Source organism: Scyliorhinus torazame, chromosome 25 (assembly GCF_047496885.1).
Source record: "Scyliorhinus torazame isolate Kashiwa2021f chromosome 25, sScyTor2.1, whole genome shotgun sequence".
Lineage (NCBI taxonomy): Eukaryota > Metazoa > Chordata > Chondrichthyes > Carcharhiniformes > Scyliorhinidae > Scyliorhinus > Scyliorhinus torazame.
This window is the reverse complement of record NC_092731.1, coordinates 30,510,913-30,536,371: the sequence shown is the minus strand read 5'-3', so window position 1 is coordinate 30,536,371 and position 25,459 is coordinate 30,510,913. Positions and strand designations below refer to the sequence as shown.

Here is a 25,459-nt window from a genome sequence, read left to right as displayed (position 1 = left end):
CACACTCTAGTAAAAGTCGTGGGTCAGGTGAATTCCATGATATACTTTGGGGTTCTCTAAACCCTGGCCCATAACACAGAACAGAAACATCTTCTTTTCTGAAGAAAAAGCATCTCCTCTCCCGACACACGTACTCCTAACTATTTTGCAAAGGAGAAATTGTGAGCGACCCTTCCATAGAATTTCATTGCACAAACATTGGACTGCCATTCTACTTCATATATCTATTTAGTCCGCCTAATCTCTGCCGACTCTTTTTTCTAATGAGATATCATGCTTTCTTTAGTACAGGGATGTCTAGACAGTAGCTACTTTATCCTGTTCCTACCTCCATGTCCTCTTTCACTTGCTCCTGTTGATCTCTCAGTTCACCAAAGGCATCAATAATCAAACCTGAAGGCGAGAATAAAATTGTGCTGTTACTCAGTCACACATATCAAATTCTGTTGAGCACTCCACAAACTTTCAAACCCACCACCACCGGCGAACAGTGGCAGCCGTGTGCACCATCTGCAAGACGCACTGCAGTAACTCACCAAGTTGCCTTAGACAAACCCATTACCACTACCATCTAGAAGGACAAGAGCAGCAGATACCTGGGAACCCCACCACCTGGAGGTTCCGCTCCAAGTCACTCACCACCCTGACTTGGAAACATATCGGCTGTTCCTACACTGTCGCTGGGATTCCCTCCCCAACAGCACTGTGGGTGTACCCAAGCCTCAGGGGACTGCAGCGGTTCAAGATGGCAGCTCACCAACTCCTTCCGAAGGGCAACTAGGGATGGGCAATAAATGCTGGGCCTAACCAGCGACGCCCACATCCTGTAAATGAATTTATAAAGACATTCACAGAAACATTTAACCAAAAGCCTATTTTGCTTCTTTGGAAACACCCCAGAGAAAAACAAAAGCAAAACAGCTGGACATTTATAATCTGAATAACTGCTCCCCAAGAAGGTGGTGATGAGCCTCCATCCTGTACCACAGCAGTCCATGTGGTGTAAGTACACCCAGAGTGCTGTTAGGGAGGGAGTTCCAGGACTCTAATCCAGTGGCAGAAAGGGAACGAGGTACATTTCCAAGTCAGGTTGCTGCGAGGTTTGGAGGGCAAGAATCTTGTTGATGATTCTTTAGCATTTTCTGAGGAAGAGCTCCTGCTCTTCGATGTCCGGGGAAATATTTTCTCTTCTGCCCAAAACACCTTTCAATCGTCGCATTTTTACTGGTGAGACGTTTCTGGCAGAGAATAGTTTATTTGCCTACATAGCAGACATTAAAATATTATGTTATATTTTGATGATATGGTGTTCCTAGATAAATAAGTGCTTTGACTCATTTTTTTCAAGCAGTTACAGGCATATGAAGTAGTTGCAAGCGTGGAACTGATAAATCCAGAAAGTTAATTTCAAGAAAACTCTGGGCTTAGGACAAGGGGATAGGCGTTCAAATTAGTGACAACAAGTTAGGACTGATATTGAGACATTTTTCTTCGCACAGTTAGTGAGCAGCACATGACAGTTTCCCAGATATAATGGACAAAACCCCAGATGTGTGAAACAACTGGAGTTAACTGCAGGGTATTTCTTGCTGGATGATTTAAGATGAGCAAAACGGCCTCATTCATAATTATCTGATTGGTCCCCGAACCGCATTGAAATACATCCTGATTTCTGAATTTAGTAACCGACAGGGAGGGAGAATGATAGTTTAATCAGTTTCTTTACATCAGACATTTGGTTTGAATGTATACATTTTACAATTTAAACAATCGTTGGGCGATGTTATGGAGGTGTCTTGGTGAGTGTGAATATGGTTGGAAGCTCAGCTCAGGATCGACGGAACACCACAGTTGTGAACAGCCTGGTTTTGTCTTAGTTTCCAGTGGGTGCAATGGAGTTGGTGCCTAGGGAATGGAATTTGGAGCAGAGACGGAAAACAATGGCCTCAGTCTTCCCAATATTTAACTGGGAGCAATCACCTCCATTCGGGCTGTTAAATAAGGAGTCTGACAATTTAGCGACGGTGCAGAGGTCAAGAGAGGCGGTGGTCAGACAGGAGGTGGATGTTGGGAGCGCACATGTGAAAACTAACAGTGCTTTTAGACGATATTGCCAAGGGGCAGCATGTAGATGAGAAATAGAAGGGGGGGGGGCAACGATAGATCCTTGGGGAACATCAGTTGTAACGGGTTAGGGCGAGGCAGACAAATCACTGCAGTTGATGCTTTGGCCATGATTAAACTGGTAAGAATGGAACTAGTCCCTGCCAAGTGGATGACAGTGGAGAGGCATTGGAGGAGGATGGTGCAGTCAACCAGTTTACAGGCTGAGGACAGTAGAGGAGAATTAAGAGGGATAGTTTATATTTGTCACAGTCACGCAGAATATCATTCGTGGCTGGATAAGAGAGGTTTCACTGCTGTGGCAGGAGAGGAAATCTAATTGGAAGTGTTCAAAGATGGAGTTCCAGAAAAGGGCTTTGGAAAGGAAAGAGAGCTTGGAGATGGGGTGTAGTTTGCAAGGACAATGGGGTTAAAGACTTTTTTTTTCAGGCAAGGGGTGATGGAAAATTTAGATGGGCAACATCTGAGCAAAGAGAACAATTTACAGTGCTGATTAACGCGGGAATCAGAGGGAAGGTTTAAGGGAGGTGAGATAGAGGGAGCAAGAGTTGAGTTCGGGGAAGGTATATGGGGAGATAGGAGTTAAAGAAAACAGCGATGGGAGATCATGGCTTGGGCAGTGGGGGACTTAAAAGGAAGGTTGGCCAAGTGGGCTAGAGGAACGGAGAGAAGTGGAAGAGGCATCTGATCGCACTGTGTCAACCTCAGATGACAAAGGCGTCCATGGGAACCTCACACTTATTTTTGGAGACGGGGTTGGAGGAGACCGAGCGAGTGGAAGAGTTTAAGAAGACAGTTTACAGTGGAGAAATTAAGCCAGGGATTATATTTGCATTCCGGAATGAACCTGCGACCTAGTGAGGACAAAGTAAGACAGGAGTGAAGAAGATTTGTTTTGGTAAAATTTAGAGTACCCAATTTTTTTCCAATTAAGGGGCAATTTAGCGTGGCCAATCCACCTACCCTGCACATCTTTGGTTTGTGGGGGCGAAACCCACACAAACACGGGGAGAATGTGCAAACTCCACACGGACAGTGACCCAGAGCCGGGATCGAACCTGGGACCTCGGCGCGTGAGGCAGCAGTGCTAACCACTGCGCCACCATGCTGCCATAGGAGTGAAGAAGAATTGATTGAAGCTAGGATTGAAACTTTGATACGATTGTTGGACACCCCCGTTCCCAGAGCTGGAAAGCGTTAGAATCACCGTTTACTTAATCAGACTACATTTCCCCCCCACCCAATTTTCCTGACAAGTTAGCCTCGGTCATACCTTGGATGATAGCCAGGAGGATAACAATGACAAAGAAGAAGAAGGTAATATCAAAGACCACACGGTAGAGTTCATATTCATCCCCAGCTGGGTCTTCAATCTCGTCACCAATACCACCTCCAGCTCGCACACCCACATACATGTGGAAAAGGTAACACTATATATAGTGGAGAGAGACGGATGGAGGTTAGAACAGCAACAGAACCTTTCAACTTCTACACACACAACTGAGGTGCAAGTGTGACAAAGTGAAATTTCAAATCATTTTATACAAGTTTCTGTAGGAATGTCAAGTCTGTGTCATGTCCCTTGATAGGTCATCACTGAATCTGACCCGGCAATTTTGTCAACGCCTGTTACAATATCTCCCAATTGAATAATAGCGACACAACAGGAGAAGTCACGGAATAGTATTGCATACTCAAGTGATTCTGTTTCCATTATTTTCAAGAAAGAAAAACTCAGGCAATCTGCTTCTCAACAAGTGACCAGAAAATAAAATAATCCTCTACTGAAACTAAACCGAAAGAAAATGATAAATCTTTTATGTGGACATTATTTAAAAAGAAAAATCTGATCAAGATGTACTTCCAGAGACTGATATACATTATGAACTGGTTTGACCACATTCCACTATTCTATGATTACAATTCAGGTCTACGTATACATCATACTGAACAATCTATTGGCAGTGCCCAATTCGTGTCCCCCAAGTTCAGTCACCTGGACCGGTTTTTGGGAGCAGCTGGTCATCCAGGACTTATTTGTCCAGCTATGCAACAAAATGGCGCCTTGACGCTGTTCAGTTGGTGCATGATACGCACAAAACAAGTGTACTGGTGCCAACTATGAGCATCAGACAGGCTTCTGCTGCACCCACTGCGCCAGTATCTGCTTTAGTTGCACTGCAGCACAAACAGATTTATGGCTGTATTATATGCAGCTGCAACTTTATAAGTCAAAATGGCCATTAATATCCTTTTTTAAAAATATAAACTTAAGAGTACCCAATTTTGTTTTTCCAATTAAGGGGCAATTTAGTGTGGTCAATTTACCTATCCTGCACATCTTTTTGGGTTGTGGGGGTGAGACCCACGCAGACACAGGGAGAATGTGCAAACTCCACATGGACAGTGAGCCGGGGCTGGGATCAAACCCGGGTCCTTGGCACCGTAAGGCAGCAGTGCTAACCACTGCGCCGCCATGCCGCCTTGGCCATTAACATCCTTAACACTAACATTCATTACTATTCACCCACTGCCACATATACGAAACTTGCATTTCGTTGACATCAAATTACAAATGCTTGTTTTGTTGGCATCATTTGCAAAGCAATATATATTGGTCATTCCTAGCTGCCCCAGAGGTATAGTCACCTGCACAGTTAGGGGCCAGAGTCACATGTATGTCAGATCAAGAAGGGGTGGCAGACACTTCCCACTGACGGGAATTAGGAAACTAATTGGCCTTTTAGAACAATAGAACATTAATGATTGTGCTGTTTGGTGCCAGTAGACACATTACAAAATGTGTTGAATTCAACTTCACAATTTATCAAGATAGGATGTGAAACTTTAACAAACAAGAGTATAAGCCATTAAGTTACCATAGACACCCTTAGCATTCGGGGGAATGGAATAATTTCAACCCCGGGGTACTTTCCATTCTTGTTTCAGCATCCAACACTCCCAGAGTAAAACTCTGCTTCACACCCATTTCTTACATGAATCATCTGAATGATAATTGCCATTCAGTCCAAGGTTAGGGCAGTGTTGTTTCGCTATGCACGGTAGCCTTGTGGATAGCACAATTGCTTCACAGCTCCAGGGTCCCAGGTTCGATTCCCGGCTTGGGTGACTGTCTGTGCCGAGTCTGCACGTTCTCCCCGTGTGCGCGTGGGTTTCCTCTGGGTGCTCCGGTTTCCTCCCACAGTCCAAAGATGTGCAGGTTCGGTGGATTGGTCATGCTACATTGCCCTTAGTGTCCAAAATTTCCCTTAGTGTTGGGTGGGGTGACTGGGTTATGGGGATAGGGTGGAGGTGTGGGCTTGGGTAGGGTGCTCTTTCCAAGAGCTGGTGCAGTCCCGATGGGCCGAATAGCCTCCTTCTGCACTGTAAATTCTATGATTCTATGAGGTCCATGCCCACTTGAAGCTGTACTGCAAGTGCTCCGATTCATGTTACATGGAGAGGTTATTGATGCAGCCAGCAAAGAGAGGACAAATACATTGGTAACATGGTGGTGATGGGGCCAGAAGAGTTGTCAGAAAGGCTTGAGAGAGCATGGGGAGGGGGACAAAAAAAGTGGATAAAATGCACTGACGTTTACATAATTATGGCCTGTTTATAACTGTCTCTATTGTGGTTTATATTAAGGGTTGCGGATGTAGTTTGGTTTCAGGTAATTTGGAAGTTGCGTGCTTTCAGCTTGGTTAAGTATGCCGGTGCGTGTTTACAAACAATGCTTGAACCTTTGACCTAGCGGAGAGGCTTTTTGAAGCAAGAAAGCCCTGAGGTTACAATGGAGTTCCGGAGGGTGGAGCAATGCTAAACAACAAAACAAAAATAAGTGCAAGAGAAACTCGCTGGATTTTACAGACATCCAGTCTGTTGCGTTTGGCCAGAGAACTGGGTAGGACCAAGTAGTTTGGTTAAGAGAGGAGGCATCCAGCTATGGAATAGACACCAAAGGAGTGTCTACTTGTGTCTGGTGGGTCATGGTGCTTGGCTGCCAATGACTCCTATATTTGGACTCGGAGGTTGTTTTGGCAGCTAGTACTGAGCTAGTACTCTGCAGCCGGATCCAGAGAAAAACAGGAGTGGCCTCCTGAATACGTGTTAAAGCCTATCAGAGAAAAAGCTACAGTAAAAAGATTAAGTTTTGATTGAGTTTAAGGTAGAAGCTCATGTTGTTTAGAATCATGATCTTATTTGCTCAGTCGATCGATTTAGCCATTAGTGGTCGTGTTGAAGTTTGTATCGTAAATATTCCTTTGGTGTTTCAATTTAATCTTGGAGTCCTGCCACTTATTTCCTTCCTCTTGGCTCTTCCACGCAAGATATTCTTTAAACGATTCTGGTCTATCAAGCCAGATCCTGACAAGTATCCAGCCTATCTCATACCTGGCATCATATGAGCTTAGCTTCAATTAGAAAGGCAGAAGGCTACTGTAGATACTGGAAAGCGGAAATAAAAACAGGAAATTCTCAGCAGGTCTGGCAGAGTTAATGGGTGGAATTCTCCAGCCCTTCCTGCCGGCGGGATTTTCCGGGCCCGCTGAAGTCGACCCATGCTGTGGGTTCCCCGACGTCAGCGTGGGCGAGGAATGTAAATCGCCATTGACCGCAAGACAGAAGGGTTGATGGTGAGGCCATGTTCTTTGGCATGACAGCATTTTTGCCTACATTTGGGATAGAGTCCACCCCATGATACCTGATTGAAAAGTAGGCATTAGCCAGATTGCTAATTCACTGCAAACTTGATCAAACCTGCCATGTGGAATGGTGCCCAGAAACACAAACCTGTCTTTTCTGTTCCACAGGAACCTGTTTTGCGGTTACCCAACGTTCTGTTTCCACGGATGAGAAAATGTGGTGCTAACCACAATACTTTCTCGATCTTGGCTGTGTTGTGCCTTCATTGAGAAACACCAATACACTGCCTCAAAATGCGTGATGCAAAACTGGTCACTACTCCTGCACACTTTCTAGTCGCTGGCCCAACATTTGGGGGAAAAAGGTCTAGAAATCCAGAAAGAAGTCTTACAACACCAGGTTAAAGTCCAACAGGTTTGTTTCAAACACTAGCTTTCGGAGCATTGCTCCTCAGGAAGGAGCAGCGCTCCGAAAGCTAGTGTTTGAAACAAACCTGTTGGACTTTAACCTGGTGTTGTAAGATTTCTTACTGTGCTCACCCCAGTCCAACGCCGGCATCTCCATATCATAGAAATCCAGAGGTTCAGATTTATGCAAACTCAAATCCCAGCAGAGCAGCTGGGCAAAGTTAAGCTCAATTAATAAATCTGGCATCACATGCTGGTCTCCAAGACAGCGACCAGGAAACTACCCCGATTGTTGTTAAAAATCTATCTGGTTCACTAACGTCGTTTAGGGGAGGGGATCTGGCCTACATGTGACTCTGGACCCACGGCAATGTGGTTGACCCACAACTGCCCTCTGACATGGCCTAGCAAGCCAGACAGTTGCTGTAGGGCTACAGTTGTTGAAAGGCGGGCTCACCACTACCTTATCGAGGAAAATTAGGGATGGGCATTAATGCTGGCCTTGCCAGTGACACATCCAAAGATCGAACAAAAGTGAAACACTTCCGCTCAGTCCGCAAGCATGGCCCCAACCTTCCCGTTACGGCCATTTCAACTCAGCACCTCGTTCTCATGCACACATGGCTGTCCTTGGCCTGCTGCAGTGCTTCAGTAAGGCCCAGCGCAAGCTGGAGGAGCAGCATCTCGTCTTCCGATTGGGCGCCCTGCAACCTCAGGACCCAACATGGAGTTCGGCAACTTCAGATTTTGACCTTTCACCTCCATCTTAAACCCCCCTTTCTTTTCTCTTTTTCATATTCCATACCTGTATTGCCTCAATGTAAAATACCCCTTTCCCCGCTCACACCATTCTTAAAATTGCTACTCTTTCCCGCAGTTTCTGTAGCTCGAACACATTCTCCCTCCTTTCAGTACCGACAAAGAACTTATGACCCAAAGCTTTGTTGTCTCTCCTGATAGGGCGGCACGGTAGCACAGTGGTTAGCACTGTTGCTTCAAAGCGCCAGGGTCCCAGGTTCGATTGCCGGCTTGGGCCGTTGTCTGTGCAGAGTTTGCACGTTCTCCCCGTGTCTGCGTGGGTTTCCTCCGGGTGCTCCGGTCTCCTCCCACAAGTCCCCAAAGACATGCCCGTCAGCTGAATTGGACATTCTGAATTCTCCCTCTGTGTACCTGAACAGGTGCCAGAGTGTGGCGACTAGGGGCTTTTCACAGTAACTTCATTGCAGTGTTAATGTCAGCCAAGATTATTGTTGTTATTTTATGATAGATGCTGTCAGGTCCACTGAGTTTTTTCAACATTCTCTGTTCTTGTTAAAGGAAATCGGACTAGGCAGAAGCCTGCTAACAAGTCAGGAGGTTCGGCAGAGTCAACTTAGAAAAGATGTTTCTGCTTGTTAAAAAGCGGGACCATAAATATAAGATAGTCACTAATACGTTCCATGAGGAATTCAGGAGAAACATCTTTATCTATGCAGAGAGTTCCAAGACTGTAGAACTCGCTACCACAAGGAGCTGAACAGCACAGATGTATTTAAGTGGGAGCGAGGTAATTACAGGAAGGAAAAAGGTATAGGAGAGTCTGTGAGATGACGTAGGGTTCGAGGTGGCTCATGTGGAGTCTAAACACCAGCATGAACCTGTTGGGTCAAATGGTCTATATGTATGCTGAAAATGATGTGGGGATGCCGGCGTTGTAGAATCCCACCCATCGGACTTGGCAGAAGCCTGCTAACAAGTCAAGTCACCAGACAGTGCTGACTTGAAGAGGATCTTAAACAAAGTCAAAAGATTATTTGAAGAAAATTAGTCTGAAGGCAATTTGATGTGATCAGTGTTAGTTGTAAATGCTACGCGATGAAGTGTTGCACTTCCGTGCATTCTTTATTGCATGTCCATGTGAATTGTTACTTCTGTGATGATCACTCTATGAAACATGGCTTTAAATACAGGCACCACAACAGGTTCCAGAGGATATTGATCCACTTAACTCTCAGCAGACATAAATGAGGTAGGGTGTAGCTGCTTCCAACACACTTGAAGGAGGGTGCTGGATCAGAAAGATTGGGCGAGACAGGACGTTACATAGATGGCTACGTAGCCCTTAGATTCCCTTTGTACCAGGACTCACCAGCAAGTATGTGGGACAACGCTCCGCTCCCCATTCTGTTTTAGGTGACAGTGGACACAGGTTTAGAGTAAACTTGGCAAGGGCTAGTCTACAGCCCAGGAAGACGATGGAAGCCATGGTCATGCAAAACCTTCATTGTTATGTGAACCATGTGATCAGATTGGCATCCATGAAAGGTTTGTTTAGATTTCTGGGCTCCTCTTCATGCACTGACAAATCATCATCTGAGGAAAGATGATCTTCTTTGTGCCCTTCCCCTCGAATATCTGTCTGTGTTGCAGTGCACAGTAGACCACTACCATTCGTGACACCCTCTGGGGTGTGTATTACAGAGCCCCTGCCGACTGTGCAAGGCAGCGGAAGCGCATTTTAAGAAGCCCAATGGTGTGTCTCTGATGGTTTATGTGGAGTCTTGAGCTTGTGCCTCGCTTGGAGGATGCCTCACGGGCATCATCAGCAGTGTTCGCATATGGGATAGCTCTGGTCACGAAGGACCCATCCATCAATCTGGGAAGCGGGCATAGATCAACATTATTCTTCTGCTGTGGTCATCAAACTTGTACTTTGATGGAGTGAAAGCCTTTAAAATTTGCAAATGCAGCTGGCTGTTCCCAGGGAGATTTTATGGCCACGTGTGCAGTCGCTAACACCTAGCACTCAAGGAAACCCATTGATGACATAAAACATGGCTCACCTTGCCACCTGGCTGTGTTCATTGGTGGTGAAGAGGATAAAATCATTGGCCCAACTAAATAGGGCATCGATTGCCTACTTTATGAACCTGTGTGACACATCCTGTGAGATGCCACATATATGGCCCGTTGTACCTTGTAATCCATCACTGGTGCAGAAATTTAGTGCTGCTGCAATTCTGAGTCCCACTGCTCTGGGGTTCCCCCCCAAATGCACGTGGGGTTGCACATCCTAATGAGCAATGTGGTATATCGTGGCGACCATTTCCCGGGACATTCTCAGATGTCTCTGGCATCGTCTCTCTGACATCTGGAGGCAGTTTGTTCTTGTCCACTGGATGTATTAATGCACCAGTGCCCGTCTTTGCCAATATCGTTTCCTGGATGTCTGCAGCCGGGCCAGCCTCCCTCTCTAGCGCCGCCTGCTATTGGCCTCGAAGCCTCTGCTGTTGGACAGCAAGGCTGGTCCCCCTTTCACATTCTCACTTCCTTCTCCCGAGGTGGCAGGAATATCGGGAGAATGGGAACCAGGGTTCTGGCAGCTGGTGAGGCTGCCGACTTGCATGTGAGAGCTTGCACGTCCATGGTTTTCACCTATTTAACTCGTCATTAGGGAGTTTCCTTAATCGATCAGTTGTGCTCAACGTGAATTCCACCCACCCAAGATGACACCTCCAACTTCAATCTTGTAATGGAATATGCGCATACAGCGAGCCACGGGCATTAGTGTGTGTAACATTCCACCCTCCCTGTCACCCTCACACTTTCCTCATCACCCTTGATCTACACAACAAAACCTTTCCTCTCCCCTGCTACCCTTGTATTTACCCCCATTCTCCTGGAACCTATTACCATTTCCTTGTACATTCCGTCTCTCTCATGCGTCTAAATCAGTGACCATCCCAATGTGCACTCTAATCCTGAACACTTCCGTTATCCTTCTCCATACTTTTGCTCGCTCCTGTGACCGACCCAAACCAGGTGACCCTCCCATATCCAGTCCTGAGTCTGGATCTGTCCCCATACGGAGTACAACTTCTGCCTTTGTGACTCTTCCTACTGATAAGCAGCACGCTTAATTTTACTCTCAGGACCCTAATACTGACAGCACTGATCCCTTTAGGTCACTCCACGCACACTCCCATCCCCTTCGATGGCCCTACATCCAGGACTCAACCTCCACTCCACCTCCCCGCAGTCCCTGTCCACCTTCCCTTCCCTCCACTGCACCTCCCACACTCAGACACAAATCGTTCAACACCTTGTGCCACAGAGGTCAACATAGAAACCTGCTTACCTGTACAAAGCTCACTGGTTCACACCATAGAATTCCTGGGTGCAGAAGGAGGCCATTCCAGCCCATTGAGTCTGCACTGACCCTCTGAAAGAGCACCCTACCCAGGCCCACTCTCTCGCGCTATCCCCGTACCCCATAACCCCACCTAGCCCGCACATCTTCGGACACTGAGGGACAATTTTATCATGACGAATCCACCTAACCTGCACATCTTTGGACTGTGGAAAGAAACTGGAGCACCTGGAGGAAACCCACGCAGACACAGGGAGAATGTGCAAACTCCACAGGGACAGTCACCCAAGGCCGGAATCTAACCCAAGCCCCTGGCGCTGCGAAGCAGCAATGCTAACCACTGTGCCTCCGTGTTACCCATTTAAAGGATTATGAACTAGGTGCTGTGAGCTTCATGTACGATGTTGACTTCAACCTGAGGGTAGGACTTTATTGTAAACTGTTTTGGGTTAATGAGTATTCATGGTGCTCAAATGCATTATAAATACAAGCCGACCGCAGCAAACACACCGCTAACTTTATCTCTGCATCTCAACACGCCAGTGAGAAACTGAAATGTTGTGTCCTGACTAATTAAATCACCCCGCACCACACATTTCCCAGTCTTGATAGTGGCATCAAATTCCCTCCCACGTCCCTGTTGCTTTTATGTTTAAGTTCCATTGTCTTATGTATATCCCAGCTTTCACACCCACAGATCAATGTTGAGCAGATGCAGCATTTTAATCATCTCACTCTGCTTTCCATAGGTAGGCCGCAATTCCCCGTCTGTTGCGATTCTCTTTTCCGTTGGCAGAGTCCCGTGGGCTTCCCGGCGGCGTGGGGACGGCTTCAATAGGAAATCCCATTGACAAGCAGCGGGAAGAGAGAATCCTGCCGTCAGCGAACGTGCCGCTGGGGAACTGGAGAATCCCGCCCGTGTTGTTATTTCTAAAGAAGCCCGACATGCTTTGTAAAGCTTAATGCGCTTCCCAATGTCTTGATCACTTTTCCATTCAGATGTTATTCGGCTATGCAGATAAGAAAACAATTTTACTTATTTTAGAAAGCATACCGTCATCATATCATCGCACTTCATATCTGGATCATCTTCATCCTCGCTCTTGTTGTAAAACTTGCGGAAGAAGTTGAAAGCCACTACAGTGTAGAGGTACACCACGACAGCCAGCAGGCCCACCGTCATCATCAGCTACAGACAACGAGACAACGAGACAAAGGCAGGCTTAAAGCTTTGCTGGGGAGAATTCAACATTTTAACTGGGGAATTCAAAGAGCAACAGCTGCTCTTTCTCATATCTTTAAAATCGGAAGTTAACAGAAAGGAAGAGGTTATTGTAAGCCCCACCTGTTTGCCGTTGTGAGTTACAGAGGATAGGATGGTTCGAAGGGTCTTGACACCCATAGCGATATCCAGAAGGTGAGCAGCGAAGAAGAAGTTGTTATAATGCCCAAGGGCAGACATCACCGTGTACCAGCACAGATATAGGAAAGACTGATGGAAAAACAAAAATAACAAATGGCATCTGATCACACTGAAGAATTAGCCAACACAAATCTTACTTAAAGGATATTGATCCTTTTAAAGAGAAAAGTCTCCAGGGTAAAGATTTCTTCTACAAAATGGAGAACTTTGAATAAAACATAGTCTTTCCTCACAAAATCCGTACACTTCACCTCGGTATGTACACACAAGGCTGAGGAAGTAAAGACTCTGGGCGGGATTCTCTGGTCTCCGACGCCAAAATCGCGTTCGGCCGGAGAATCGACGGTGGCGCCGAAATCGGGGGGGGGCGTTGCTCTGCCCCCTCCAAAACGGCGTACTTACGCCGCACGTCGTATGGACGGCCTCGGGACGTTACCCGAGGCCCTCCGCCCCGATGGGCCGGGTTCCTGGCGGTCGCGGGTGGTATGTATTTTCGGGAACTCGGCGTGGCGGCTGCGGACTGGGTCCAGCGGCGACAAAGTCGGGGGGGGGGAGCTGATCCGCGGTCAGGGGGGGGGCTTTGGCGGGGGCTGGAGGTGGTCAGGGATGGTGGTGAGCCTGGCCAAAGGGGGTCATTATTTGGCAGGCCGGGTCCGCGCGCTGCCGGCTCCATGTTGCACGCCGCGGCCACTGCAGGCTGCCGCCATGCGCATGCGTGGCTACGGACCCGGCGATTCTCCAGTCCTATCCGCAGCTAGAGCCAGGGGCTTTACGCTGCGTGCCTGCTAGCCCCCCATCACAAGGAGGATCCGTGGCCGTTTTGCGACGTTTTTCCGGTCGTAAAACCCCACTGTTCCCACACCGGCGTCAGCATAGTCTCAAAATTGGAGAATCCAGCCCTCTGTTCGGCAAATCTTTTACAGTCCTATGCCTAACCCTCCACAATTAATTGATGCTTGGTTTTCATAAACAGCAAGAATAAAAATGAGCTTTGTTGAAAATATTTTCCTTCTGTTTAAGTTTGCTAATTAAAAATGCACACTGTTTGCATCTACTTACGTTGTCAGTGAAGATCACCCCAAACTTCCAAATTTGGTACTTGATATCCAAGGATGTGATCCTACAAACAAAGCAAAAGAAAGCAAATGCTGGAAATGAATAACTTTACTGGTATCTGGGGTCTCTTTTTTGAGCGTATTCTCTTTTTTTTCTAAATTTAGAGTACCTGATTATTTTTTTCCAATTAAGGGACAATTTTAGCGTGGCCAATCCACCTAGCCTGCACATCCTTGGGTTGTGGGACGAAACCCACGCAAACACGGGGAGAATGTGCAAACTCCACGCGGACAGTGACCCAGAGCCGGGATCGAACCTGGGACCTCGGCGCTATGAGGCGGCTGTGCTAACCACTGCGCCACCGTGCTGCCCTTATTGCTCGCATTCTCATTCTTACTTCACCATTCATAGCTTTAAGCTTGGTGCTTGAAAGGAGAATATTTTTCATCAAATATACACAAATAAATCAGTACACTCAACAAAACACTTTTTTAACAGAGGGTAGTGGGTGCCTGGAACTCGCGGCCGGAGGAGGTGGTGGAAGCAGGGACGATAGTGACGTTTAAGGGGCATCTTGACAAATACATGAATAGGATGGGAACAGAGCGATATGAACCCTGGAAGTGTAGAAGGTTTTAGGTTAGATGAGCAGCACGATTGGCACAGGCTTGGAAGGCCGAAGAGCCTGTTCCTGCGCTGTACTTTTCTTTGTTCTATTGAAGCACAATTTACAGCTCTCTGACAGAACAAAACGATCAATTTTGCTTGATACTCAATGCAAAATAAAAGCGGGGGGGGGGGGGGGGAGAGACCACGTCTAGTGATAATGTCACGTGGCTAGTCATCCAGAAGCCCAGGCTTATGCTGCAGGGACACAGGACATGGGCTCAAATTCCACCACGACAACTGGTTGAATTCAAATTCAATTAATGAAATCTGGGATATGAAGCTAGTCTCGGTAATAGCGATTGTGAAATCATCACCGATTGTTGCTAAAAAAAATAAAAATCCATCTGGTTCTCTAATGTCCTTCAGGGAAGGAAATCTGCCGTCCTTACCCGGCCTGGCCTACATGTGACTCCAGACCCACAGAAATACACTTTGACTCTTAACTACCCTCAAAGGGCAATTAGGCATGGGCAAAAAATGCTGGCATTTCCAGAAATGCTCACATCCCATGAAAGAATGAAATTACAGGTACTAACCATGAAAGAACAGAGCTGTCAGCTGCTGGCTTTTTCTCCTGAGGGACAGTGACATCCAAGGCACTCATATCCATTCCAAGCAGCTCTGCGATTCGCTCCCTGCCATAGATGTCACCATACTTATCCAACACCTAGAAATGCAGGAAAAAATATTCACGCTTTTGTCGTTGGTTCAATCTTTGCTCCTAAAATTCTCCTCTACGAGATTTGTTTCCAATGCAATGTTATAAGTTTGTTACAATTATATTCATGGCATGCGCAGAATACCAAACAGCCCATCGCAAATATTGAATGTCAATGCCATTGCATTGTCACTCACGCACCTGAGGAAGGAGCTACACTCCGAAAGCTAGTGATTCCAAACAAACCTGTCGGACTTTAACCTGGTGCTATAAGGCTTCTTACTGTGAAAAATGGATGGGCTGGGGGGCAGGGATGGTGTGGTAATGTCAATAGCCTAGCAATCCAAAAGCCAAGGAAACACAGGTTTAAATCCCACCACAGGACAATAAATACAAACTGGAATTCAAAGCTAATCTCAGTAATGGTGGCCGTGAATCAATCGTCGATTGCTCACCTTCACCTTCTCAAGGGCATTTAGGGATGGGAAACAAATGATGGCCCGGCCCAGCAACACCCACATCCCATGGAAAGACTAAATAAAAAAGGGACATTTTAAGCCATATTTGTGATTAGTCTTCAAAGCCACATGTTTACCTTTCTTTTGACGAACTTGTCCCAATAGTTATGTGGGAATGACCTACAGAGGGTGAGAAAAGGAAATCTTGTCAATGCAAAGTGGGCTTGATCCTACCGAAACACCGATACTTAGCAAGTGCATGTGGAACAAAATAGAACAGCTAGACAGGAGGGTGATAACGAATTGATGGCGAGACCTGTATTATTCATAAAGTTCGCATGGGGAAAGGTGGAAGATTTCTGACGGCTGAAAGTGGAATTTGTCTGAAGGACTATATGGTCCGAGCTGTCTTGGATGTGTCTGATGAGCAGTGTACGATCTTACTATGCCTGTGTGAGGGAACAAAAAAAAGAGAAAACAACACAGGCTGGAATTGGATCTGCCGTGTACTAAGGGGGCTGACTCGGGGTACCAACTTTGACTGGGGGTGTCCAGCCTTTAGACCTGGGGGGAGACTGCGGGCGGGGGGGGGGGGGGGGGGGGGTGATTCGGGGAAGCCTGTCAAGTGTGAAAAGCACTGTTCCGGCGGTTGCCTTAATTTGCTGGGCCATGGGCAACTTGGAAAGGCCTCAGAGAGGGAAGGGAAGCCTGGGGCAGTGCGGTGGGTGGTTGGCAGTCATCATGCAACGGAGGTCTCTGGAGGTGGGCTGTTGACAAGGGCAAGGCTAATGGTAAAACATGTCGGTCGATAGTACCCCAATGCAGCCGAGACCCTATCAGCTGGAATTCAATTGACATGTTTGGAGTCTGACAATGCACGCAATGATGCCCAGCCAAGCACCACTTAAACGCGCGAGTGCCACTGATGGATGCTCCGCAGTTAACCCTTGGCACACTCACTTCCACAATCGTTGACTTCCATGGTGTGCCTGTACCATTGGCTGAATGGGAACATGGGGCAATGCCCGAGAAGAGCGCTCCTGAACTTTGGCTGTGTGCTGAGGTATGCATTGACAAGTGCGCCCCATCATGGATCAGGTTGAGTGCAAGGCCTTCGGCTGAACGTTTGGGACAATGCCTGCACCTGAAACGAAAGCTCAGGATGCAGCAGAGCGATCAAAGCTGTGGCTACTGTTACATGGTGTGAGGCAAGGGTGGTGTGGGCTCCTGACCAACCTGCATGAGAATGAAGGACTGGGCATTCATGTGGTGGCCAGGACATGAATCAGTGGGCTTTGAGTGGCAGCTTCTGACGGTGAATAGACAAAGAGTGGTCCTTAGGAGACAGAAGTTAGCTGCAGTGAGGTCACATACAAAACATGGCGCCTGGTGAACGCACTGTCATTCTCCCTGCTCATGGGCAGGAGAGAACATGATTTTAATTGAGGCACCCGGCTTACCGAAGGCAGGAGCAGAACCATGAGGAGAAAGGGCTGGCAGGGTCTGCTCCGCACACAGAGGACGCGATCGAAGGGCCTCGTTACTCGGTAAAGCAATGAGGCTCACTGGGCGAAATCTAAATTTACATATTTAAGTGGCCCATTGTGCTCATTTAAATATGTTGCCGCCCGATTCCCCTGAAGTTCTGGAATGAACGGCCATGTCTGGGAGACCTTGGGCGAAATTCTCCCGAAATGGCGCGATGTCCGCCGACTGGCGCCCAAAGCGGCGCCAATCAGACGGGCATCGCGCCGCCCCAAAGGTGCAGAATGGGGGCCGAGCCCCAACATTGAGGGGCTAGGCCGACGCCGGAGGAATTTCCGCCCCGCCAGCTGGCGGAAACGGCCTTTGTTGCTCCGCCAGCTGGCGCGGAAATGACATGTCGGGGCGGCGCATGCGCGGGAGCGTCAGCGGCCGCTGAAAGTTTCCCGTGCATGCGCAGTGGAGGGAGTCTCTTCCGCCTCCACCATGGTGGAGACCGTGGCGGAGGCGGAAGGGAAAGAGTGCCCCCACGGCACAGGCCCGCCCGCGGATCGGTGGGCCCCGATCGCGGGCCAGGCCACCGTGGGGGCACCCCCCGGGGTCAGATCGCCCCGCGCCCCCCCCCCCAGGACCCCGGAGCTCGCCCACACCGCCTTGTCCCGCCGGTAAATAGGTACTTTAATTTACGCCGGCGGGACAGGCAATTTATCGGCGGGACTTCGGCCCATCCGGGCCGGAGAATCGAGCGGGGGGGCCCGCCAACCGGTGCGGCGCGATTCCCGCCCCCGCCGAATTTCCGGTGCTGGAGACTTCGGCAACCGGCGGGGGCGGGACTCACGGCAGCCCCCGGCGATTCTCCGACTCGGCAGGGGGTCGGAGAATGACGCCCCTTGCCATGGTGCTATTTAGCCCTGGCCCACACAAACATGTTACTCTGGCACTTCCACTGCGATTCTGACGTCTAGGCACTGCCAGGGTGTCAGACTGTGCCAAGTGCCAAGGTACCCGTGCTAGAGATCGGGCCTGGGGGTGCCCTGCTCTCAGGAGATAGGGTTTGAAGACCCCCATAAGAGGAAAGTTGGGGCATTGGGCGGGTGGTTCTGGAGGCCGTGGTGGGGGTCAAGAGACTGGGGCGGCATTTAAAAATGTCTGAGCTCGTCAGCGCAGGAAGTGAGGTAAGTGCGTCCTCGGCAGGGCTTTCCCAACTGAGGCAAGTCGAAACAGTTCCTTTTGATAGCGGGTCGTTCTGTGCGTTTGCAGGTGTCGAGAAACACCCTGCCTTTTGCGGCTCTCAATTGTTCTGTCAGTGGCTCCACGCTGACCTCGGCAGGATTTTTCAAGCTTCTACAAGCAAATGTATCGAGGAGGCGACGGACGCAGTCTTCCCGAGGGCACACAACTTCGTCCATTTCAACCAGGACCAGGAAATCCAGGAGGCAAGAGCGATGAGCTTTGCACCAATCTCTGGCTCACCACAGGGGAGGGTGCCATCGACTGCATTCAGGTGGCACTCAGATCTCCGGGGCATCAAGCGGTGAAGCACGTGAACGGTAAGGGCTTCCACTTGCTGAATGTTCAGTTTACCTGCGGTCACACCAAACGCATCCTCCAACTGTGTGCGCGATTCCCAGCCGCTCTCCAAGGTACAGAGACCACACACTGTCAGTGACTGGAATGAGTGAGGCTAGCGCTGTACATTGTGGGAGACATCCTCATTCCCTACACAGGCATGACTGGTGTGTTCAGTTACTGTAAAGGGATGCCTCCAATGTGCTGGAAACCTTGCACAAAGCACATGGAGGAAGCCCTGGACTGAACACTGTTGCAGCAATCCAGTTTTCAGGTTGGTGCTACAGCAACAGGGCTCATTGGAACAAGGAGCCACAGAAAGGGTGCAATTAGTGAGGGTTTATTTACAGAGCTGAACGTTCGGTAGAAGTGCTTAACACCCATGCAACTGGAGCTTCTTAACCTTTCTAGCCCAGTCGCTACGTCTTGGTGCATCCCCAACATCAACAATGAGGTAGAGGCAGCCTGCTGTCTACCACACCCTGTTGTCTGTGACCACCTTGCCTGGGGTCCTCTGAAGAGCTAAGAACTGGAGGGCCCCGCTCTGCTTTCAGGGTCCTGTTGTGTGTCAGTGCCACTCTCCTCAGCCTGTGGAGCTAGAGCGGAAGCTATCAAAGGAAGGAGGGGTTCGGATGGGGGAACACTCCCAGAGTGACTTGGGTGGATGACCCTGGGCTGTGTACCAGCCGGCCCCTCCTTCTGATGGGTGCCTGGGGCCCCTGGCTTCCTTCTTGGGACAGAGGGGCAGCGGGACACGTGTCCGAGAAACCCCACCGTCCTCTGGAGTTGGCAATCATGGATCCTAGCAAGTACATGCACCATGGAGTGCATGTCCTGCAGCAGTGCGGGACAAAGATCTTGCATCAAGGTCACTACAGCGTCCGCCACCATGTTGACCGTGTTGCATTGCAATGTCGGTGCAATCTCCTCGGACAGGAGGCAGACGGGCTTCTCCATGCAGCCTTTCAATCCCAGTACTTCCAGACATCACGTCCTGATTTGCCAGAGTTTGACTTTGGAACAATGGAGGCATGACGGAGTCCACCCTGGGATGTCCCGGCCTCCGCCTGCTGTGGATCTGGAAGTATGATGTGACCCCAGACTGCTCGAAGACTAGATCCTACCAAGGTGTGTGTCTGTGTGCTAGCGGCGGGTGTGGGTGAGGTGCGCATTGTGATGGGTCCTCAATGTCGGGGTCTGTGACTCTGCTCTCGGAGTCGAGGACCTGGCTAGTGGGCTCCCTCAGCTGCTTCCCAGAGGTGCCTGCAACAGAAAGGAGAGTTCATTAGTGCATAGCAGGGGAGAAACAGGATTCATGACACAGTATTGTTGTCTGATGGATGTCGCACTTAGTTCATCGGCATTGACCTCAGCATCAGTTCAGGAATGATCGGCATCCTCCCCGGCTAACCAGGACACATCCCAGGGCAGATGATAGATGCCTGGCATGTGTGGATTCTGAGTGGGATCAGCGAGGTAATGAGGACATGACCCACCGGGGAGATGAAGATATGTGTGGCACAGCGAATGGTGGCGTGCCTTGAGCTGGCAGTTAGTGAGATTCCCGTGGATGTGTGATGTGTGTGTGCATGTGAGTTGAGTGCTGAGAAGAGTGACTTACCCTGGCAGATTGGAGATCATTCATCCTCTTCATGCACTGGATGGCTGTCTTCTGCAGGGCGTTAGCGCGCTGACCACTGCCTCCCATTCTGGGTTTACTTCTTATGTGTGGGTAGAGGCCATCACGTCAGGCCTCTATTGAATCTAGGAATCTCTCAAGGGAGGCGTCTGAAAACCTGGGTGCGGATTTCTTGACAGCCATCACTTCCTGGTGACCTACCAAGCATCTGCTGGGACAGACTTTAGATGTGGCACCCGGATGATTGCAATGCTGAGGTGATGGTGGGGAGGGAGCGCGCAACAAAGGCCGCCCCATCAGTGATACGGCATGGAACCCGTAAACGACAATGTCGGAGAGGCATAAATATCCTGGCCGCGAGGTTTGCTAGTGTCACACGGGAGGGTTTAAACTAGTATGGCAGGGGGGTGGGCACGGGAGCAATAGGTCAGAAGGTGAGAGCATTGAGGGAGAACTAGGGAATAGGGACAGTGTGGCTCTGAGGCAGAGCAGACGGGGAGAAGTTGCTGAACACAGCGGGTCTGGTGGCCTGAAGTGCATATGTTTTAATGCAAGGAGCATTACGGGTAAGGCAGATGAACTTAGAGCTTGGATTACTACTTGGAACTATGATGTTGTTGCCATTACAGAGACCTGGTTGAGGGAAGGGCAGGATTGGCAGCTAAACGTTCCAGGATTTAGATGTTTCAGGCGGGATAGAGGGGGATGTAAAAGGGGAGGTGGAGTTGCGCTACTTGTTCGGGAGAATATCACAGCTATACTGCGAGAGGACACCTCAGAGGGCAGTGAGGCTATATGGGTAGAGATCAGGAATAAGAAGGGTGCAGTCACAATGTTGGGGGTATACTACAGGCCTCCCAACAGCCAGCGGGAGATAGAGGAGCAGATAGGTAGACAGATTTTGGAAAAGAGTAAAAACAACAGGGTTGTGGTGATGGGAGACTTCAACTTTCCCAATATTGACTGGGACTCACTTAGTGCCAGGGGCTTAGACGGGGCGGAGTTTGTAAGGAGCATCCAGGAGGGCTTCTTAAAACAATATGTAAACAGTCCAACTAGGGAAGGGGCGGTACTGGACCTGGTATTGGGGAATGAGCCCGGCCAGGTGGTAGATGTTTCAGTAGGGGAGCATTTCGGTAACAGTGACCACAATTCAGTAAATTTTAAAGTACTGGTGGACAAGGATAAGAGTGGTCCTAGGGTGAATGTGCTAAATTGGGGGAAGGCTAATTATAACAATATTAGGCGGGAACTGAAGAACATAGATTGGGGGCGGATGTTTGAGGGCAAATCAACATCTGACATGTGGGAGGCTTTCAAGTGTCAGTTGAAAGGAATACAGGACCGGCATGTTCCTGTGAGGAAGAAAGATAAATACGGCAATTTTCGGGAACCTTGGATGACGAGTGATATTGTAGGCCTCGTCAAAAAGAAAAAGGAGGCATTTGTCAGGGCTAAAAGGCTGGGAACAGACGAAGCCTGTGTGGCATATAAGGAAAGTAGGAAGGAACTTAAGCAAGGAGTCAGGAGGGCTAGAAGGGGTCACGAAAAGTCATTAGCAAATAGGGTTAAGGAAAATCCCAAGGCTTTTTACACGTACATAAAAAGCAAGAGGGTAGCCAGGGAAAGGGTTGGCCCACTGAAGGATAGGCAAGGGAATCTATGTGTGGAGCCAGAGGAAATGGGCGAGGTACTAAATGAATACTTTGCATCAGTATTCACCAAAGAGAAGGAATTGGTAGATGTTGAGTCTGGAGAAGGGGGTGTAGATAGCCTGGGTCACATTGTGATCCAAAAAGACGAGGTGTTGGGTGTCTTAAAAAATATTAAGGTAGATAAGTCCCCAGGGCCTGATGGGATCTACCCCAGAATACTGAAGGAGGCTGGAGAGGAAATTGCTGAGGCCTTGACAGAAATCTTTGGATCCTCGCTGTCTTCAGGGGATGTCCCGGAGGACTGGAGAATAGCCAATGTTGTTCCTCTGTTTAAGAAGGGTAGCAAGGATAATCCCGGGAACTACAGGCCGGTGAGCCTTACGTCAGTGGTAGGGAAATTACTGGAGAGAATTCTTAGAGACAGGATCTACTCCCATTTGGAAGCAAATGGACGTATTAGTGAGAGGCAGCACGGTTTTGTGAAGGGGAGGTCGTGTCTCACTAACTTGATAGAGTTTTTCGAGGAGGTCACTAAGATGATTGATGCAGGTAGGGCAGTAGATGTTGTCTATATGGACTTCAGTAAGGCCTTTGACAAGGTCCCTCATGGTAGACTAGTACAAAAGGTGAAGTCACACGGGATCAGGGGTGAACTGGCAAGGTGGATACAGAACTGGCTAGGCCATAGAAGGCAGAGGGTAGCAATGGAGGGATGCTTTTCTAATTGGAGGGCTGTGACCAGTGGTGTTCCACAGGGATCAGTGCTGGGACCTTTGCTCTTTGTAGTATATATAAATGATTTGGAGGAAAATGTAACTGGTCTGATTAGTAAGTTTGCAGACGACACAAAGGTTGATGGAATTGCGGATAGCGATGAGGACTGTCTGAGGATACAGCAGGATTTAGATTGTCTGGAGACTTGGGCGGAGAGATGGCAGATGGAGTTTAATCCGGACAAATGTGAGGTAATGCATTTTGGAAGGTCTAATGCAGGTAGGGAATATACAGTGAATGGTAGAACCCTCAAGAGTATTGAAAGTCAAAGAGATCTAGGAGTACAGGTCCACAGGTCATTGAAAGGGGCAACACAGGTGGAGAAGGTAGTCAAGAAGGCATACGGCATGCTTGCCTTCATTGGCCGGGGCATTGAGTATAAGAATTGGCAAGTCATGTTGCAGCTGTATAGAACCTTAATTAGGCCACACTTGGAGAATAGTGTTCAATTCTGGTCGTCACACTACCAGAAGGATGTGGAGGCTTTAGAGAGGGTGCAGAAGAGATTTACCAGAATGTTGCCTGGTATGGAGGGCATAAGCTATGAGGAGCGGTTGAATAAACTCGGTTTGTTCTCACTGGAACGAAGGAGGTTGAGGGGCGACCTGATAGAGGTATACAAAATTATGAGGGGCATAGACGGAGTGGATAGTCAGAGGCTTTTCCCCAGGGTAGAGGGGTCAATTACTAGGGGGCATAGGTTTAAGGTGAGAGGGGCAAGGTTTAGAGTAGATGTACGAGGCAAGTTTTTTACGCAGAGGGTAGTGGGTACCTGGAACTCGCTACCGGAGGTGGTAGTGGAAGCAGGGACGATAGGGACATTTAAGGGGCATCTTGACAAATATATGAATAGGATGGGAATAGAAGGATACGGACCCAGGAAGTGTAGAAGATTGTAGTTTAGTCGGGCAGTATGGTCGGCACGGGCTTGGAGGGCCGAAGGGCCTGTTCCTGTGCTGTACATTTCTTTGTTCTTTGTTGTTCTTTGTCTGGCACCACGTCCACGCTTTAGGGTGGGAATACCCGGCATTGCCATCAACGGGCTCAAAGCTGCTTTTCCTACTGCCATCGGTCTCTGGGAAAATCCCGCTCTATGTAACAGCTGCCGCGGTTTTACAGAGCTGCTTTGAAGATGTACTTATATTGAAGCCATCGATCTGTGACCACAGCCACGAGTGAAGTCGGCACACACGCTGAACTCTGCTCCTGGACAGCAAATCTTAAGTAACGAAGAACTGGTTTAGCTCAGTGGGCTAGACAGCCGGTTTGTGATGCAGAACAAGGCCAGAGGCACGGGTTCAATTCCCGTACCAGCTGAGAATTCTGAATTCTCCCTCTGTGTACCCGAACAGGTGGCAACTAGGGGCTTTTCACAGTAACTTCATAGCAGTGTTAATGTAAGTCTACTTGTGACAATAAAGATTTATTTATTTTATTAAAAAGCATTGAAACTACGAAATAGACAATTACAAGATTATAAAATGCCCATGGGGGTTGAAGGAATCCTGAACACTATTTTACTCTGGTTTCATACTGTGCAAGAGCTACAACCTACCAGGTGTCAAGATCAAGTGTGTAACATGGAACTCCCACCCCTACCCCACTCCCTCGCTACTTTCCACAATATGGCTACACTATGCGACCGGACGGAAGTTATACTGCCCATTTGCTGATCATTGTGAAGTGGAAATTGATCAGTAAGGGGCCAATTTTCTGACTTTGCACTGCTGGTGTGGAACCTTGCCGTCAGCCACGTACGTTTGGACCGCCACAACCTTCCTTCTGTTGAAATGAAAGGCGCGTCTGTGATTACTGAACACGCATAATGGTGACCATTAGCCCTTATAACTACATCTTTATACAAATCTGGTTTTAACCAGGAGCTGGTTTTGCACAGTGGGCTAAATAGCTGGCTTGGAATGCAGAACAAGACCAGCAGCGCGGGTTCAATTCCCGTACCGGCCTCCCCGAACAGGCGCCGGAATGTGGCGACTAGGGGCTTTTCACAGTAACTTCATTGAAGCCTACTCGTGACAATAAGCGATTATTATTATTATCTTACATAAGTGACACACAGCTGAACATTAAACAAACTCCACAGTTTGATTGTGCGTTGCTGCATTTTTGGCCGTTTTGCACAGTGTTGGCAAGCAGCAAAAGTGTGTCTGTTTCAGCACTTACGGTGTATTGAGGACTAGCCGATCCCACTGCCCTTTAATATCATCATCCGCAGGCTGCTCTGTAATGTATGAACCATCAAACTCCAACTTCCTGGCAAGCTCCTTCTCCCTTTTGAAGATGACCAAAGGAACCTAAAGCGTTTCAGAAAATAAAATGAATCACATCTTAATTTAGCGATTTAAGCTGAGTTTCAAAATTACCTTTGGCTGATTAGGTCACCCAAATAGCAACAAGGCCCATAATGTCTGTCAAAAGCAACAACAGTGCAGCTAATATCACTCGCTGTTTACACACGAAAGCTGCAGCAACATCAGGAGAGAGCAGATTCGGGGTCAAATTCAGAAACCCAGAAGTTGTTGTCTGTTATATATGCTAGCTTTGCAAAAATGGTACCTGCCGTCTGCCACACCATCAAAATGATTTAAACGGCATGAAGTTGCCACACTTTCACGCTCGCCACAAAGTTAAATCTTGCCCATTTCGGTCTACATACCATTAAACAATGCTGATGAGGCAGCGGTTGCTACCCATCCCTAATTGCCCTTGCACTGAGTGTCTCGCTCGGCCATTTCCGAGGGGCTAAGAATC

The 25,459-nt window shown here is 48.5% G+C and overlaps 1 protein-coding gene across 10 annotated transcripts in view; it reads right to left on the bottom strand.

The window, feature by feature from the left end:
* Positions 1 to 25,459, bottom strand: part of LOC140402452 (ryanodine receptor 1-like) — a 497,733-nt gene that overhangs the window by 19,239 nt on the left and 453,035 nt on the right. For all 10 annotated transcript variants that reach the window (XM_072490240.1, XM_072490241.1, XM_072490242.1 and 7 more), the window contains 8 exons: positions 24,872 to 25,002; positions 15,709 to 15,751; positions 14,992 to 15,122; positions 13,790 to 13,850; positions 12,653 to 12,799; positions 12,362 to 12,496; positions 3,398 to 3,554; positions 329 to 393 (listed from right to left, as the gene is read on the bottom strand). In XM_072490240.1, the coding sequence (XP_072346341.1) occupies positions 329 to 393; positions 3,398 to 3,554; positions 12,362 to 12,496; positions 12,653 to 12,799; positions 13,790 to 13,850; positions 14,992 to 15,122; positions 15,709 to 15,751; positions 24,872 to 25,002 (870 nt within the window). The remainder of the gene's footprint in view (positions 1 to 328; positions 394 to 3,397; positions 3,555 to 12,361; positions 12,497 to 12,652; positions 12,800 to 13,789; positions 13,851 to 14,991; positions 15,123 to 15,708; positions 15,752 to 24,871; positions 25,003 to 25,459) is intronic.